The 19,777-nt window shown below is 40.3% G+C and overlaps 1 protein-coding gene across 6 annotated transcripts in view; it reads left to right on the plus strand.

Annotated features, from left to right (window-relative positions):
- TRMT2B (tRNA methyltransferase 2 homolog B) overlaps window positions 1-14,080 on the plus strand; it is a 38,002-nt gene extending 23,922 nt beyond the window's left edge. For all 6 annotated transcript variants that reach the window (XM_046673156.1, XM_046673157.1, XM_046673159.1 and 3 more), the window contains 7 exons: window positions 132-278; window positions 1,433-1,527; window positions 1,860-2,074; window positions 2,234-2,335; window positions 3,106-3,225; window positions 3,455-3,554; window positions 11,007-14,080. In XM_046673156.1, the coding sequence (XP_046529112.1) occupies window positions 132-278; window positions 1,433-1,527; window positions 1,860-2,074; window positions 2,234-2,335; window positions 3,106-3,225; window positions 3,455-3,554; window positions 11,007-11,133 (906 nt within the window). In that variant the 3' untranslated portion in view covers window positions 11,134-14,080. The remainder of the gene's footprint in view (window positions 1-131; window positions 279-1,432; window positions 1,528-1,859; window positions 2,075-2,233; window positions 2,336-3,105; window positions 3,226-3,454; window positions 3,555-11,006) is intronic.
- The last annotated feature ends 5,697 nt before the right edge of the window (window positions 14,081-19,777 follow it).

The raw sequence follows: 19,777 nt of genomic DNA on the forward strand, positions 1-19,777 counted from the left end.
GGGGGGTGGTTAAGGCTTCAACATATGAATTTGGGAGGGATACAATTCAGCCCATAACAGTGACCCAGCATGAGTAATCAGCTGTGGAACTTGTTAGCTTTGCCTGTGTAATAATACTGTTTTCTTCCTAGTACTACGAAGTATTCCTTCGACAGTCCCCATTGGAGCCCTGCCTTCTGTTTCATGAAGGTGGATACTGGCGTGAGCTCACAGTCCGCACCAATAGCCAAGGGCACACAATGGCCATCATCACTTTCCATCCCCAGAAATTAACGCAGGTGAGACTCACAGCATGATAAGGGGACGCTTCTGTCGCAGCCTTTACTGTTTCTATGCTGCAGTTGGTTTGTGGAAGTCTAAGGGCATATAGCAGAAACGACACATCCACAGAATATTTGTGTGGGTCAGGAAGAGGGGTTGGGAGTGAGGAGGAGGAGATGGCAAGGATACTCTAACTGTGCTGTTGGCGTAATCAAACCAGAGACTGTTAATTATCATGTGAGACCCTAAGTATTTGCACAAGAACTTTGCCCATGGAAGATAGTAAGTGCTGTATTAAATCTGAAAGCCAATTCAATAGAGACTAGCATATAGTCAGAATTCCTTAACCCAAATAATACTTTACATTTCTAATGCACTTAGAGCTTTCAAACATTCTCATATTAAAACATTACTACATGTAGGTGATCATTTCTACCAACTTGTGAAGTAGGCAAGAGGAGAGGTATTGTCACCCTCATTTCATAGATGAGCAAATGGAAGCAGAGAAGTACCCAAGGTCAAACAGCAAGTAAACAGCCAAGCTGGGGTTTGAACCCTGGTCATTGATTCCTGGCCTTTTCACTCTACAGCTCCAACATAGTTTATTGCGATAGATCCTTGTGTAAAGCTAATGGTTAGGCTCTCTGTAGTGATGTAAGAATTTTAGATGTTCTGAACTCGAAGACAGGAGTTAGTTACCATGCTCATTCTCTTCCGTGCCCTCTCTTTCCTTTCTCCTAGGACTCATGTCCTCTGATGTGGTGTTTGCATGGGTGGTTGGGATGTTTGAAGTGAAGTATGAAGGGAATTAAAAGGTTATTGCTTGTTCATGATGGGACAAAAGCTTAGTTTAGCCCCTTGTTTACAACAAGAATAACTCGCACACTTTCTTTAGAGAACTATTAAAGAGGCTCAAACTAGAGAAAGTGTCATGTCTGTCGTATAGGATTTGTCAAAAGCCGATAAGCAAAGCAATGCTTCTACTGAGAGGTGAAAATAGCTTATCTTTTTGTCCTATAGAATATTGCTTTGTGTTAAGTGTTATTTATAATAGGATTTGAGAAATGTGCCTTCTTGTCTGACTTCTGCAGGCCTGATTACTGTAGAGCTTGGAGAGAAAATTGATGAGAGGTGAGTCTTTGCTTGACTCCTGATTTTGTGGTCTGGGCAGGAGGAGCTCTGTGTTCAGAAGGAGACTGTAAAGGAGTTTTTCACCAAAGGGCCAGGAGCAGTCTGTGACTTGACATCACTTTACTTCCAGGAAAGGTAAATCTGGGACAGCCAAACAGCAAGCAAGAGGCTGATGGCTTGCTGTTGTCTGGGTTGTGGGTTACTGAGGTAGGGCTGCTGATGGCAGAGGATCTGGGCTAAGTGGTACTAGCCCTTGTACACCAGCCAGGTCTGGGAACCCAAGCTGTAAATGAGAGTGTCTGCTTATGCTTCCATTCCCCGAGAGGGGACCTCCTACAGAGCTCTCAGGGCCGTGCCATGGAGGCTGTATCTTCTAGCTGAGATGCTGGGACCTCCTACTCCAACCATCTACTAGAGATAGAGTGGACTGCCGTTACAAGATACTTTCTTCTTTTATTCTTCTCCAGCACTATGACCCGTTGCAGTCATCAGCAATCCCCTTACCAACTCCTATTTGGGGAACCCCACATCTTTGAAGATCTCTTGGGCTTGAAGATCCGCATCTCTCCAGATGCCTTTTTCCAGATTAACACTTCTGGTGCAGAGATGCTGTATCAGACCGTGGGGGAGCTGAGTGGAGTGAACTCTAACACCATCCTCCTTGACATCTGCTGTGGAACTGGCAAGTGGCAGCCCAGGGCAGAATCTATATGCTGCTTAGTTCCCAAACCCCATCCACCCAGGCCCTGGGGCCCTTGCAGCTGAAATGGGAAGGTAGTGGTTGTGGTACAGGCATAACCTCATTGGTTAATCCTCCTCTTATTCTCTCTTACTTCCCTAGGTGTGATTGGCCTGTCTCTGGCTCAGTATACCTCCCAGGTCCTTGGGATTGAGTTGGTGGAGCAGGCAGTGGAGGATGCCAGGTGGACTGCATCCTTCAATGGTACACTGCTCACAGTCTGGGGAGAAATGAAGAGCTGCACTTGTTTCTGTGCTATGGAAATGGTTGTATGGGAAAGGGCAGCTACTGTTTCCATGACCTGTGGGCAGGAAGGGAGGATGTTCTGGAGTGGTCAGAGTTGGGTCCTGATGGTTTTCTGAAGAGGTCCCAATAGCTAGTCTTTTTTTCTATCCAGAATAAGAGCCCAAGGGAAGGAACAAGCCTAGCTTGATAGGAAGGGAACTTGACAAAACTTTGGATAATATAGAAGAAGAGCCTTCTTGACATTAGACTCATGAGGCATCCTAACATAATACAATAGATTTCAAACCTTTTTTTAGCAACAGGACCTTTTCTTTGAACAAAATCTTATGCCAGATGACAATATATGAAACAGATCTCCTTGTCCCCTCAACCTTACCTCCAGACAACTCCTGATGTAGACACACAACCTCCATTATAGCAGAAAGAGCACTTGAGTAAAAGTCAGGGTTCTCTCTTTGGTATAGAACTTATGTGCTGTGTGAGTCACTAAGTTGTACAATAATATTGTCTAGTCTTTCAAGCTGAAAGGCCTATTGAGATATTGCAAGGGAAAGCACGGAAAAAATGACGCAGATCCAAAAGCATTTCTTTCATTGTTATTCAGAGGTATGCTAGATCCAAAGGGAAGATGACAGAGCCCTGGCTTCTATACATTTCTGTAAAGCTCCCCACCTGCCACTGCTGGGCTGGAGTTTTCCGTAAGGGTCACGTGAGTCTCTCTTCTGCAGGCATCACCAACTGTGAATTCCACACTGGTCGAGCAGAGAAGATTTTGCCGCAGCTACTAAAGTCAAAGGAAGATGGGCAGTTAATTGTTGCTGTGGTGAACCCAGCCCGAGCAGGACTGCGTAAGGATGAATAGCTTTCTTGCTACAGAGCTAGTTGGGTGTTCCCATGATGTCCACCAGCTTTAGTGCCTCCTTCGCACACCATGCTAAGAGTGCTCCCAGTGGGCTTGCTCTGAACTTGCTTCTCATGTATTCCTAACCAATACTGAGTTCTGGTCAGTTGGGAGTTTGTGATAACCCAGACCATGATAGTTTAATTATAACAACAGCACTGTGTTTCTTCCTTCAGATCACCGGGTGATTCAAGCCATTCGAAACTGCAGGGCCATCTGCACACTAGTTTTTGTTTCCTGCAAGCCTCAGGGTGAAACCACAAGGAATGTCATTGAGTAAGTCTTGACTTCTTTTTCAAATTATTTTTTCTTGATGATCAAAGTAAACCATGCTTGTTGTGCAGAATTTGGAAAATGCAGAGACGTGTAAAGAAACAGAAAAAAGTCATTATACTATCATCAAGAGTCAATTATAGGGCCAGGTCTCAGGTGAGGCTGGTAAAGCAACTCACTTTGGGTGTAAAATTTGAGAGTGCCCCAAATCTCAGTAATCAAGATACATTTTTAATGTAGTATTTTCAAAAATCAAAATTACTCCAAAAAGTCCATGATGAAAAAATGTTAAGATTTTTAAAACAGTGAAATGCACTCCTGTCCTTCTAAACCCTGTCTCACTCACCTTAGCCTAATCCTGGCCCTGGGTCCGATAAAAGTTTATTTATAAAAGCAGGAAGCCAGCCTTCAGGCCATAGTTTTCCAATTTGATTTTCCAAAATACTGCATCAAAATATTATTTGTCTTGTTTACTGAGTTTTTTGGCAGACTCTTAAATTTTGCATCCAAGGTGGATGCCTCTTGCTTCACTCTAGTTCTGGCACTGGTCAATTATTTTGATTTTTTTTTTTAAGGAAGATTAACCCTGAACTAACTGCTGCCAATCCTCCTCTTTTCACTGGGGAAGACTGGCCCTGAGCTAACATCCATGCCCCTCTTCCTCTGCTTTATATGTGGGATGCCTACCACAGCATGGCGTGCCAAGTGGTGCCATGTCCGCACCCGGGATCCGAACCGGCGAACCCCGGGCCGTCAAAGTGGAACGTGCGCACTTAACTGCTGCACCACCGGGCTGGCCCCTATTTTGATTTTTGAAATGTTTTCTTGTAATTTCTCTCTCTCTTTTTCTTTTTACACAAGTAATACAATTTCTCTGTAATATTCAGACAACATAGGTGGCTGTAAAGTACAGATGATATACCTGGATGAAACAAGAGAGAATTAAAAGTAAATGAATTGAGCTTTCCAGTCAGTGAGCTAGAAGAAGAACAATAAACCTAAAGGAAACTGAAGGAAGACATCAGTAGCATTAAAAAATCCAGACATTAATGAACTACAAAGCAAAAAACCTGTAGACTTGACAGATAAACAAGAAGGGTTATTGAAAGAAGAAAATAAAATAAATAAACTTAATCAAGGATATAAAGGAATAAAACATAAAAATATGAAGTCTTAAATGAGAAAAAGAGCATAACTACAGATTAAGAAATTTTAAAAAAATTATAAGAAAGTACTTTTCTACAACTCCTTCACAATACATTTGACGACCTAGATGGGTGATTTTCTGGGAAAATGCAAATGGCTAATATTAATTCCAAAAGATATAGTAACCCTAAACAGACCGGTAACCACGGAAAAAAATTGAGAAAGTTGTCAAAGAGCTTCTTCTACCCAAAATAAAATCATTGAGACCCATGAGTTTTCACAGGCTTATTTCCTTGTCTCTGCTTACACATTCACTCTTCCAGTTGTCCTGTATTTTTATTTTTATTATACTATTTAAACATGTTTTTGAATTTTTGATAAAGGTGGCACCTCAGAGTATTCAATAAATGGTGGTGAACAACTGGGTGGTCATGGCAAAAATCACAAAAGTTGGATCTATGTCTCACACTGTATACCAGGATAAATTACGAAGGAGTCGGAGATTTAAATGTGAAGAAGGGAAACCATAAATGTACCCTAGGAAATCACAGAATTTCTCTTTAGTTGCGGAGTGCAGAAGCCCTTTCTAACTATGAAAATTCAGAAGCCATATAATAAAAGGTTGTTAAATTTGGTTGCATGTAAAATAACTTCTCCGTTTATTACACCATACACAGAAATGAATTCAAAATGGATCATAGAACTAAATGTAAGAGGTAAAACATAGGAGTAAATCTTTGTGACCTTGGGTTAGGCAAAAGCCTTCTTAGATGTAATGTCAAAAACCCAAACAACAGCAAAATATATATATATAAATATATGTGTGTGTGTGTGTATAATTGGACATCATCCAAGTTAAAAAAAACTTTGGTGCTGCAAATGATACCATCAAGAAAGTGAAAAGATAAGGAGCTGGCCCAGTGGCGCAGTGGTTAAGTGTGCATGTTCCGCTTCAGCGGCCTGGAGTTTGCTGGTTTGGATCCCGGGTGCGGACATGGCACCACTCGGCAAGCCACACTGTAGTAGGCGTCCCACATATAAAGTAGAGTAAGATGGGCTCAGGGCTAATCTTCCTTAAAAAAAAACAGGAAAGTGAAAAGACAACCCACAGAATGGGAGAAAATATGTGCAAATCATTTATCTGAAAAGGGACTGGTATCCAGAAGCCAGACACAAAAGGCCACATGTTGTATGATTCCATTTGTAGGAAATGTCCGGACTAGGCAAATCTCTACAGACAGAAAGTAGATTTGTGGTTGTCTAGGGCTGAGGGTGAGGAGTTTGGGGAGAAATGGGGAGTGACTGCTAAGGGGTGCATGATGTCTTCTTGAATTAATGAAAATATTCCAAAATTGATTGTTATGACGGATGCCCAACTCTGAATATACTAAAAATCACTGAACTGTATAAATGGGTGAGCTGTATGGGATGTGAATTACATCTCAGTAAAACAGTTAAAAAATCAATAACTTGCGTGATAACAAGCACTAAAAGCAAAGACAAGAGACAACATACAAACTGGAAAAAAATATGCAGTTTATATTACAGACAAAGACTTTTTCCCTTAATTTATAACAAACTCCTGGAGATCAATAAGAACAACAGCCCAAAAGAAGGATGAACAGAAGATATGAAAAAAATATTATAAATGTGTTTATGAATCATGAAAAGATGCTCAGTGTCTTCCGTTATAATGGAAATGCAAATTAAGAGTACCCTGAGATAACCACTTTTTACATCTCAGACTGGTCAAAGTTCAAAAGTTTGATAATGCACTGTTGGTGATACTATGAGGAAACATGAACTCTAAAAAATTGCTGTGTGGAGTGTAAATTGGTACTATCCCTATAGAAGGAAATTTAGCAATATAGATTAAAATTATAAATGTGTATAAACCCTTTGACCCAGTAGTTCCATTCCTGAGGCTGTATCCTACAAATATACTGACACACATGTAAAATGACATACATACAAAGTTATTTATTGCAGTATAACAGCAAACAGTGAAATATCCTAAAAGTCCATCTGTGGGGAACTGGTTAAATCAACTGTGCTACATTCCTACAGTGGAATACTGTGCTGCTGTAAAAAGGAATGAAGATGTTCTTTATATACTGATGTGGAAAGATCTCTAAGAAATATTATTTTTTAATGACAGCTTTATTGAGATATAATACACATATCATAAAATTCATCCATTCAATGGTTTTTGGTATGTTCTCATACTTGTGCAGCCATCACCACTGTCTAATTCCAGAACATTTTCATCGCTTCAAAAAGAAATTCTGCACCTCTCACCAGTCACTTCCCATTTTTCCCCAACCCCCTGGCCCTAGGCAACCACTAATCTACTTTCTGTGTGTGTCTATTTGCCTATTGTGTGCATTTCATACAAGTTAAGTGATACAACATGTGGTTCTGTGCATCTGGCTTCTTTCACTTAGCATGATGTTTTCAAGGTTTTTCCGTGCTATAGCATGTATCAGTCCTTCATTCCTTTTTATGCCCAAATAATATTCCATTGTATGGATATAGCACATTTATTTATTCACTCATCAGTTGATGGACATTGGGTTGTTTCTGCCTTTTGGCTCTTAGGAATAGTGCTGCTATGAACATTTGTGTGCAAGTTTTTGGGTGGACATGTGTTTTCATTTCTGTTGGGTAGATACCTAGGAATGGAATTGCTGGGTCATATGGTAACTCTATATTAACCTTTTGAGGAAGTGCCAGACTGTTTTCCAAAGCATCTGCCCAACTTTACATTCCCATCAACAGTGTATGAGGGTTCCAGTTTCTCCGCATCCTCACCAATTCTTTTTACTTTTTATTTTGCTGAGGAAGACTGGCCCTGAGCTAACATCCATTCCCATCTTTCTCTACTTTATATGTGGGACGCCTGCCACAGCATGGCTTGCCAAGCGGTGCCATGTCTGCACCTGGGATCTGAAGTGGTGAACCCCGGGCCACCGAAGCAGAACGTGGGCACTTAACTGCTGCACCACTGCGCCGGCCCCTCACCAATTCTTATCATCTGTCTTTTTGATTATGTCCATCCTCGTGGGTAGGAAGTGGTATCTCCTTATGGTTTTGCTTTGCATTTCCCCAGTGGCTAATGATGTTGAGTACTGTTTCATATGCTTATTTGCCATTTGTATATCTTCATTGGAATAATGTCTGTCAGATCCTTTGCCCATTTTTTTAATTGGGTTGTCTTTTTGTTATTGAGTTTTAAGATTTCTTTATATATTCTAGATACAAGTCCCTTATCTCAGATACACAATTTACAAAAATTTTCTCCCTTCTGTGGGTTCTCTGTTCACTTTCTTGATGGTGTCCTTTGAAACATGAGTAATTTTGAAGATGTCCAGACTATTTTTCTTAAAATTTTTAAAAAATTTTTCCTCTTCTCCCCAAAGCCTCCAGTACATAGTTTTATATTCTTGTTGTAGGTCCCTCTGGTTGTGCTATGTGGGACGCCGCCTCAACATGGCCTGATGAGCAGTGCCATGTCGGCGCCCAGAATCCAAACTGGTGAAACCCTGGGCTGCCAAAGCGGAGTGCACAAACTTAACCACTCGGCCACGGGGCTGGCTCCCAGACTATTTTTCTTTTGTGGCTTATGATTTTGGTTCTAAGGTGTTTTACTAAGTGGAAATGGCAAGGTGTGCAGAATTGTTTATATAATAGTAAACTATCTTTTTGAAAAAGGTCAAAGGATGAAGAGAAGAATATAGATTTGTATTTGCTTGTATATGCGTAGACAAACTGGTAAGTTGGGGCTGGCCCTGTGGCGGAGTGGTTAAGTTTGCGCGCTCCCCTTCAGTGGCCCAGGGTTTTGCCAGTTCGGATCCTGGGCACCGACATGACACCGCTCATCAGGCCATGTTGAGGCGGCATCCCACATGCCACAACTAGAAGGACCTACAACTAAAAATATACAACTATGTACTGGGGGGCTTTGAGGAGAAAAAGGAAAAATAAAATCTTTGAAAAAAAAAAGAAACTGGTAAGTTTTATAAGCAACTGATAATAGTTATCTATGGTGGGAGAGAACTGGGGAGATGAGAGTCACAAGTGGGAAGGAGACTTCACTGTATACCTTTTTACGTTATTTCATTTTTTAATAAAATGAAAACTTTCATTATGCAAAACAATAAATTAAAAAAATGCAATGATTAAGAGTGAACCTAGGATTCTGCTGACACTCATACTGAGTAAAACAATAAACATGGCCTCAAAAAGGCAAGAAAAATGTATTTTGAAAGGACAGTATGTGCATATGGTAGAAGAAATTCAAACAATACAAGAGTATGCAGTGAATAATGAGTTTCTTTCTTCCTTCGACCCCAGTACTTCAGATGTCACCACTCTTACCAGTTTCTTATGTAGCCTACCAGAGATATTTTGTGACTATACAAGTGTGTGTGTGTGCGCGCATATCATCCCTCTTTTTTTTTTAACAAATGGAAACAGACTGTAGACACTGTTGTGCACCATGCTTTTCACTAACAATAGATTTTGGAGATTGTTCTGCAATGATGTAGAATCTGCATCAATACTTACAGGTCTACTTAACATTTGTAAAAGGCTGTGTAGTTTTTAATTTACATAAATATGTCATTTAACTAGTCCCTTGCTAATGAATTTTAAGGTGGTTTCTTCTCTATTGTTACCACAATGTTCCAGTGAATATCCTTGTACATATATCTTTTCACATATGTGCAATATGTATGTGTATATGTGATGAATAAGTCTATGTGATTATATATATATATATATATATTAGATAAATCCCTGATATTGAATTGTTGAGTTAAGGGATATATCCTCTTAACATTTTCATATATTTTCTAACAGAGCTCTAGAATCAGCTTATCAAAAATATCCTTTTAGGATTATGATTGGAGGTACACTGAATTTATTAATTAATTTAAGGAGGATTGAAATCTTTACAGTATTTTTTTCTGTCTAGGTATGTAGTATACCTCTTCAGTTACTCTAGTCTTATGTAATTCTCTAAAACTGTATATATGTATATATTTTTTCCAATATAGGTCTTTCTTCTTAGGGTTAATACAAGACATTATAAAGATTTATTGCTAGTATGAATGGGACCTTTTTCATGACATTTTCTAAGTGGTTATTGCCAATCTTGTGTCCAGCTACTTTACTCTTTTGTTAATTTTATTCATTTTCCAATTGAATCTCTTGGATTTTGTTGGTAGCTGGCCATATGATCACCATATAAAAAGTTTTGTTTCTCTCCTTCCAATACTGTTTTTTCTTATTATATTGGATAAGAAAATGTTCCCTTGTAGGAGTGACAGTGAATATCTCGTTTTGTTCCTGACTTTAATGGGACAGTGCTATTTAAACTATCGAGTGTTAGCCAAGGAAACAAGAACTCTTCTGCTTTGTTGCTTTGACTGCAAACCGGTACAACCTTTTTTAGAACAGTTTAGTGGTACATATCTTAGGGCCCTCAAAACATACAGGCCCTTCAACTCAGCACTTCCACTGAAAAGGTCAAAATGTATGCAAAGATATAACTAGAAGAATACTCATGGAGGGGCTTTTCAAGTAGCAAAAAGTTAGAAACAGCTTACGTTTTCAATAGCAAGGAATTAGATAAGTAAACTGTTCGATTTATTTAATGAAATGCCATATAGCCAATAAAAGGGAGATAGCTTTACATATAATGTTGTGGAGAGATGCTCATGATGCACTGTTAACTGAAGAAGCTTGTAAAGCAGTATGTACAAAATGTGCAGTGTGACTCCATTTTAAGGAACCAGTTTAAATATACATATTTGGAAAGCTGTGTCGTGAAAAGTAAGCAGTGGTTATCCTTTTCTGAATGGTGAGTTTCTAGGTGAATTATGTTCTCATTTTTGCTTGAGTACCTTTGAAATAATGGAAAAAAGTAATCTACTTTGCAAAATTTCAATAGAACAATTTAATCCAGTAATATTTATTAATTACCTACTGTGTGCCAATCATACAGAAAAGTATATGACCAAGGCCCCTTGCTCCATTCACCATGGAATCCCCACTCTGTGTCACACACTGGGAACATAGAGATGGCTAATAAGCAGTTTTTGCCTCATTTCTACCCTCAAAAAGATTGTATTCCAGTGAGGAAGATGGTTAGAAAAAACCAGGTGGTTACATTAAATATAAAGGCTGTTATAGAGAGAAGCACAGGGGGTTGTGGGAACACAGAGGAAAGGCTTCAGTTTTAAGAAATTGTGTTCCTGTAGGTTCTCCTTGGTTTCCAGGAACTGATATTATGATCTGTTTCTACAGGCTGTGCTGTCCTCCCAACTCCGCTAAGAAGCTCCTCGGCGAGCCTTTTGTCCTGAGACAAGCTGTGCCTGTGGATCTGTTTCCCCACACCCCACACTGTGAGCTGGTGCTCCTCTTCACTCGATAAGCAGCCTCCTACAAGACTGCAGGCTCTTTGTTAAGGCCGAAGTTTCACTGTCTTCCAGGTTTGGCATATTGCTACATGGCAGACCTTGAGAGCCTTCCCAGGGAAACCCGTCTTTGGATTGTGAGCAGGAAGAATGTAGTAGGCCTACCGTCCGAGGCCATTTTATAACCTTAGTTTTCAGGTTCCCTTGCTCTCATGCGTGTTTGCCTGGTTGTGACCACTCTTTGGCCTTGGATCTAGACTGTACTTTCTTTTTGCTGTCAGCCTGGCATGGCTCCCTTGGTACTAGTTTGTAGTCTTGTCTCCTCTGTCTGACTCTGCCTGTGATGACAACTGAGCTTTTCTCTGCAGTTGGTAATAATTTCACGTTGACTCAGGTCTCTCTATTTACCCAGAGATTATACTAGGTATTTTCTGTGTTCATGAGGTATCCAAGGATTAGAACTAGAGACAAATCTAGCTTTTTAAAAGAGCAGAGTAAGCTATGAAGTGGCTGCAGGATGACTGCATGATCTCAGTAGAGCGTCATGCCTTTTTTTTTTTCTTTTTAGTCTTTGAGGCTTCTAGAATACCCTTTAAAAATGTGGTTACTCCTAGGAGCAATAGCACCAATTATCTCCTCTGTAGGGAGAATTGGTCATAGTAGTGACTCTATGGGAAAGGACATCTTCAAAGAAGAGACTGAATACCTATAATTGTGCTGTGTAGCATGGAGGCAGAAAGGTCCAGAATCCCTTAATGATGCAGTGTACACTATAATAAATTGGATATTGAAACGGACATTCTCTATTTCATGATTTCTTCAATTATAGAGTTGTTCTTGGATACTTGCCCAAAAATTTAGATTATGTTTGGAATCTTGTAACAGCCCAGAGACATGTAACTTAGCAAGTGTTGTCTGATTTACAAGATGATATCAGGTCAAGTAGTATTTTTAACTCTTCTCAATCCTAAATACTTCTAGAGAAGCCTCCTCAGAAAAACGTGGCTATTGAAGCTACTATATGAATATTGATTTAAAAAATACAAGAAAGAAATAATCTAAAGTGATAAAAAGTGTTGATTTATAGTAGTCAGATAAGTTTTATTTCCATTTCCCTATTTTTCGTTTTATGCAATGGGGTTATATTATTTTTATAACTTAAAAATTTTTAAATGTAAAGCGACTTGTATTTTCTCCTCCTTTGTTTCCCATATCTGTAAATGGCAATCCTGTCTATTAGTTACCTAAGCCGGAAACCAGACTTATCTTTCTCGTTCTCATATCCAACTTCCTACAAGGCGGATACCACCTGGATACTGGATACCTTTTAGGTGCTCCAAACTCAACATGCCTAATTTCGAATGCTCACATCTTTCCCCCAAACCTGTTCTGGCTTCTATATTCTCAGTCTTGAGGAATATACTGATCTATTCAGTCACTCAAGCCAGGAGCCTGGGCATTATATCTGAGTCCTGCTCCTGTACCCCTGTCCACATCCAGTGTATCACCAAGTCTCCATTGCTGTAGGCTACCATCATCTCTCACTTACTGAGAGAGCCATCTTCCCGACTGATGCCGCTGTGTCCACTCTTGCCCCCATCCGTTTCATTCTCTACAGCCAGTGAGTTTTCTAAAATACCAGTCTCGTTATGTTTCTCCAACACTTAAAATCTGTCATTAGCTTCTTAGTGCTTGTTTTTCTTTATTGCTTTTAAAATAAAGTCCCAAATTCTTGATGTAGCCTCAAAGCCCCTTCAAAATCTGGGCAGCCTCCTTTCTCTATACACTTTGAATTCCTTTCCCTGGAAAAGACAAATTTCTTCCATTCTGATCCTTTTCATATTCTGTTTCCTCAGCTTGGTATGTGCTTTTCCTTACCTCTTCTGGCTAACTCTATTCATCTTTCTATTTTTAACTTAGATATTCCCCAAGGAATATCTAATGAATAAACATAGGATTAGCTGTGGATAATCAGCTTTCTGATAATTCCACTGTTGTGAAATCTTTTAAGTAAGGTGATTTTAGAATCGTGCTTCCATCATTTTTATTATGAAAACTTTCAAACATACAAGAAAGTTGAAAGAATAGTACAATGAACACCAGTAGGTCCACCACCAAGATTCAAAAAATGTTAACGTTTTTTCGTATTTGCTTTATCTGCGTATCTGTTCTTTGATAAACCATTTGAAAAGTTGTAGACATCACGACACTTCACCTTTGAATAACTCAGCATACATCTTCTAAGCATAAGGACGTTTTTCTACATAACCATAATACCATAAGCCCAGCTAAAAAAAATTAACAGTACCCCACTGATCTTCACTAATATTATCTAATATCTTGTTCAGTGCTTCCTGAAGTGTGGTCTGCAGACTGATGGTTCACAGGGAGATGAGGAGCTTGCACCAGAGTGTGTATCAGTGCACCACGTTCTTCATCAAGAAAATCTTGTTATCAAAAAGAGCAACCAAATTAAACAGTGTGCTTAGTGACATAGTTCATTTATATCTGTGGGCTGCCTGAGTAGCACTGCTCCGTATTCAGATTTCCCTAGCTCTCCCCTAAATGTCTTTTGTGGCCAGTTCACATGTTGCATTTGGTTATTGTGTCTCTCTTTAGTCTCTTTTAATCCAGAACATTCTTCCCACTTTTTTTTTTTTCATGGCACTGACTTTTAGAGACCAGGTCTGCCCCACATCATGGATCTGTCTGATTGTAGGGTGACTAACTGCCCTGGTTTGCCTAGGACTATCCTGGTTTTGGCACTGATCCTGCATCCCGACACACCCCTCAGTCCTGGGCAAACCAGGGTGGTGTGTTTCCTTATGGTGATGTTCAGCTCCTCCTTCAGCCCTGAAATTTATGTAAAACGGAAGTTGTTTGGTCAAGAGCCTTGATTAGATTCAGATTAAACCATTTTTGACAAAAATACTTCATAAATGATGCTGTGTATGTTATGTTACATCTCATCAAGAGGCATGTAATGTCAGCTGTCCACTCTTAGTAAAGGTGATGATTAACAAGAAATAATAACAATTAATAATATAATTAACAAGAAATCTGGTGGATGTTACTTTGGTACCATGTGACTCTTCTGTTCCCCAATATTTCTCACCTAAAGATTTTAGCGTCCATCAATTACTGTTTCTGGACTCAGTAATTTGTTTTTCCAATTTTTAAAATTTATCTCCTGACTTGGTGATTTAATGGGGGTTGCAAAATGGTGATTTCCTAATTCTGTCATCCAGTCTATGTTTCTTAGCTGGCCTTCTTGTGTAAAGATGAGCTTTTTCTCATCTATAGGATACGAACCAAAAAGGTCAGGTAAAAGCCTAATTCCTTCCCCTTGAATACCAATTTTCAGAGCAAGAATTTGATGTAATAGTTATTTCCAATGGTACTAATTTTATTTATTTTTTGAATATCACTTGACTGAATGTTTTTCTTATTTAAATGCAGTGTTTTACATTCAATTCAATCATTTTCTTTGAAATGCTCAAATTTTCTCCAGTTTGGCCAGTGGGAGTTCCTGTAGGCTGGCTCCCATGTCCTTTTGACATGCCTCCATGAGTCTCTGAGCACTTAGATCTTGGCACAAGATTCCTAGGCTCGCCATACATTTCCCTGCTCCAGTCCTGGAATCAGCCATTTCCAAGGAGACTTTTAATGGAGAATGCTATTTAGAAACCAAGATCTGGATGCTGGATGTTAGAGGCAAAATCTAATAGTACTGTATTCTAGTCTGTGAGCTGTAAAACATTAGTACAGTGACCAACTGTTCTGATTTACTCTGAACTTGGGACTTTCATTGCTAAAACCAGGAGCATCCTAGGCAAATCAGGATAAGTTGGTCACCCTAAATTGGTCACGTTGTTGATACGGTAATGATTAAGGAAGAACAGTGGAAATTGGGGTTGGGACTTATGAACCAGTAGTAGCTAAAGTAGCTGTAAATTCCCAGGAGATTTAAGGGTTTTTACCAAATGACCTCTTCCCGCTGTAAAATATCTAGGTCTAGGGCTGTGGAGCGCAAACTTCACTGCACATTAGCATCACCTGGAGAGCAATTTATCCATACTGATCCCTGGCCCCAGACATGCCAATTTAATTGGTTTAGGGAGGGGCTCAGGCAGCAGTATTTTAAAAATGCCTCCCAGTGATTCTCATGTGCCCCAAGGTTGAGAACCAGTGGTCTAGGTGGGGCTTTACCTTCCAAAGTGTGGCCTCTGGACCAGCAGCATTGGCATCAACTAGGAGCTTGTTAGAAATGCAGACTTTCAGTCTACACCTCAACTGGATTGGAAACTCTGGGGTGGAGCCCAGCCATTTGTGCTTTAATGTGCCCTCCAGATGATTCTCATGCACACTGAAGACTGAGAACCACTGGTTTAGAGTGGCTGCTGTCGGTCAGGTAAAAATTAGACTGTTGGTGGTAAGCACGATGTAGTCTACACAGAATACTGATAATAATAATGTACACCCAAAATTTCACAATGTTGTAAACCATTATGACCTCAATAAAATAATAAAAGAAAATTAAAAAATGAAAAATAAAAAACCCTGGTTCCTGGGGCTTGGGCCCTTCCTCCAGATATTCTGATTTAATTGGTGTCTGGGGTGTGGCCCAAGTATCTGGATTTTTAAAAGATTCCCACCGTGATTCTAATGTGCGGCCAGGGTTATGATCCTCTGATTAGGGCTCTGGTTCCCAAACTTGTCAGCACATTAAAGTTCCCTGGGGATCTTTTAAAACTTCCAAAACCCAGGCCACACTCCAGACCAATTAAATCATCACGCTCTCTGGGGGTGAGACTCAGGCGTTGGTAATTTTGAAGTTTTCCCAGAGATTCCAGTGTTCAGCCAGTGTTGAGAACCACAGGGTTAGGGTATTTGTTTTGGGGCTGGAAGGGAGAAGAGAATGACTGTCATCTGCTGAGATTTAAGTCTCCCAACCTTCACCTTCAAAATCACATTGCCAATTTATAATTTACAGAGTCATCATTGTCATTTTTCTAAGAAATATATTTCAAAATGGGCTGCCCATAAGGTACCGTCATGAACCAATTGAAGCTCCCTTAGAGCTCACCAATTAGTACAAATGCAAAAGGACAATTGAAATGAAATATAATTATTATGTCCCAGACTTAAAAATTTTCCATCAGCTCACTCGATTCCATCATGAAATGTATTTCCACATCCTATTTCCCCTTGTTTCTTCTCAAAGGAGACTAAGTGGAGTGGCAATGCCGACATCTAGCCCAGAACAACACAATGGAGGAATATGTCAGTATCAAGTCACTCTTAACTGTTAAGGATCCTCAGGGTGTGTGGAGAGGAGAGGTCTTGCTCTGAGGACCCAGAAAAGGAATTTAAATATTTAAAGGTGCTGGAATTCCTGGCTTGCATTTACTGATCACTTTTACTTGGAACCAGTTCAAGGAATACCTGAGAAGAGAGGGCTATGTTATACTTAGCTGTTTACTAGTCTCTCTCCTCCAACTAGACTGTAAGGTTTGAGGGGACAAGGGCTATATCCTGTTCAGTGTGGTATCTCTGTCTAGCACCTAGCACAGTGTCTGAAATGTGGCACGTGCTCAAAGAGGCAATACAGCATACTGGTCAAGAGAACTGGCTTTGGAATCAGGCTGACCTGGCCTTGAATCCTGGCTCTGTCACTTATATGCTGTGTGACCTTGGATGAGTGACTTAACCTCTCCAACACTCTGTTCCCGACCCGTCTCCCTGCAAAAGAAGGGTACTTACCTCACAGGATTGTTGTGACCCATTCAGCAAAACAATATATGTAAAGCACTTTGCAAATTGTCTGGCACATAGTTGGCATGCATTAAGTGGGAGTTATTCTTAATAATCCGATTATTCGTTGAAGGAATAAATGGATGTCGTAGCCTGCTTTCCCTTCCCACTCTTGAGATCAACAAGCAAAAATAACCTAATCAATTTGCTTTCTCTAAGATTTCAATACTTAATTTAAGGTAAACAAAACCAAACACACATTGGCAAGAGTCCCTTCCCTGTTGGTGTGGGTGTTTCTCAGCATTTATGTTATAGTCAGATATTACAGCTTCTAGTACAAAGTTTAAATACAGTTTGAAGAAAAATGAAGCATAGAAAACAGATATGGAAGGCCATCCCTCATTTTGTTACCCTCATAATATTGGTTGCTGAAATAATCCACTTGTCAAATCCCTTTGTACTACTGTGAGAAGTGCTAATGTAAGACATGTTTTCTGAAAATCACCATGATGAGGTGTCATGAATTAAGGGCTTTGGTGCAAAAGTGATGGAGTTCCCTTCTGGGTAGAATAGCTCAGGATCATCAGCTGCCCAGAACATTTATTGACTTGCCCTTTCCTGCTCCTAAAAGGAAACTTGTTTCTAGGGGTGGGTTTTTTTGTTTGAATTAAACGTACTCTAAATGCTGCATGGGATCCTGGACTGTACCCTGATCAGAAGAAGGACATTAGTGGAAAAACCAGTGAAATCTGAAGACCGTCTGTAATTTAGTAAATAGTATTGTGCTAATGTTAATATCATAGTTTTGATCAATATACCCGAGTTTTGTGAGATATCAACATTAGGGGAAGCTGGGTGAAGGGTATACGGGAACTCTGTGTACCATATTTACAACTTTTCTGTAAATCTAAAATTATTTCAAAATACATTAAAGAAAAAACCTAAGTACAGTCTTTAGAAAACTAAACATACTGATTGAAAGCTAATTCTAGAAAAACCAAGTCTGGGCAGGTGTTGAGACCACGGCCCCAGAGAGACAATAGTGCTCACCCAGATACCCAGATGTGTGCTAGATGTTTGACTAACTGTAAACACCACCCGTGACAAGGTGACAAGAGATGAGGGGTGGGGGGTAGCAGGTAGCAATTCTTTTACAATAAAGAATTTCTGGCAGCCTACCAACAAACAGTTCCTTTCTCTCAGTATAAGCTGGCCTAGTTCAAAACACAGCAGCCTCACTTAAAAGAGGTCCAAACATAAGTTTTTTTAAACTCCCATCTTAGAGTTTGTTTGGCTAGGTGTTTGGAAGGAATTTCTCATTGTAGTGCTAAACCTGAAATGGTAGTTGTACCCTGAACAGGAGAAGGAGTGGGAAGAGGAAGGATCCAGCCCATTTTAAAGCACCAGGCCCCTCAGCATTCAGTTCTTCTTTATTCCCTGAGTTAAATGGTCTGCAGAGTTAACTCCTGTGTCAGTTAAAAGACAGGTGTCTCAGTAACCTAGTGTGACCAGCATGACAATCTGAAAAAATGTATTATTACAAATGGTGTTGGCAGAGGGGGAGTGGAATCTAAAAGGACTATGGCACTCTTCATTCTCTTAGGTTCTTTAGGGATGAACTCTTTTATGTATGTTTTCCATAGTTATGATCAGCATGTGTACCTGCTATTTTGTATTTTGCTGTTTTCACTTAACATTATTTCACATTCTGGTTCCCGCGTGCACAGTGCACCTAATTGTCATCTTTAATGGCTGTGTAACATTCCATTGTATTGAATAGCATGATAGTTCTTAGGACTAGGCTCATTTTTCTGAGGAGATATAAAAGGCCTGCTGTCTCTTAGCACCAGAGGTCTATTTTAGTTCCTGGAAGTGGCGACTGGCATGAGTGTGGGATTGCGTGGGATCCCTGAGTCATCGTTGCACAGCACAGTTTGAGTGCTTTGTTAACATCGGTCTGCCTGCCACCCATCAGCAGAGCTTCCTGGGCTCCCTGGACCTGAGCCGGACGCTTCATGGGCACAGGGGCAGAAAGAGAAGCCCCCTGACTCCCATGACCCTCAGCTGGTACTCTCTCTGTGCCAACAACGGGAAGTTCCTGCTGCTTTCTCTCTTGCCTGGGGTAACAACTCCACCTGTGTTTCCCACAGAGCTCGATATGAGAGAAAAAGGAAGAGGAGTGGGAGGATGGATTATTATAGCTAAAGGAATAAGGCACAGGTCAGGAGTGCCATGTCTACAGTTCCTTTAGGCGCATCTGTGAAAATGAAGTGAGATGATAAAATGATTTTAAGTCCTGGAAAGCTGGCCAATAGCTCTCGTTCTCTACACCCCTTTCTGCCAAATCCATGTTTTGGCCACTGGATAAAGGGTGTACAGGGGTCAGTGACAAAGCAGTGAGTCCAGGGTTGACCCCTATCCTACCCATGGCCAATGGCATTTTATACTTAAGAACAGATTCTCCTGAGAAGAGTGGTTTTGTGTGCGGTACACTTGGTTAAGCCTTGCCAGTAGCAACTGTCTTGAAAACGAGTGATTCTAAATAGGTTATTGGGAGGGAAGAGTGATATTCCGAGCACAACGGGTATGGCCCAAGCACCAAACACTCACATCTCCAGGGGATTTATAGCTAGGTTAGCTACTACTGGTTTCCGTGCTCCAACCCTAAATTATCACGGTTCTTCCTTAACCCTTAGTGTGTACGAACAAGAGGACCCATGTACTGCGGATCACACTAGATGCCAACCCTGCTGCTAGGGTACCATAGGGTGGGTAGAAACAACATACGAATGAAGCGTGGCGACAGATGTCAGGAGTTGAAAACCATTCAGAACAGAGGGCCCCCTCTGCCTGTGCATATTGAATTCTCTAGTCAGAAAGCCCAGGCCTGTCTTGCAAGACAAAATG

The sequence above is a fragment of the Equus quagga genome, chromosome 10 (genome assembly GCF_021613505.1).
Source record: "Equus quagga isolate Etosha38 chromosome 10, UCLA_HA_Equagga_1.0, whole genome shotgun sequence".
NCBI classification, from domain to species: domain Eukaryota; kingdom Metazoa; phylum Chordata; class Mammalia; order Perissodactyla; family Equidae; genus Equus; species Equus quagga.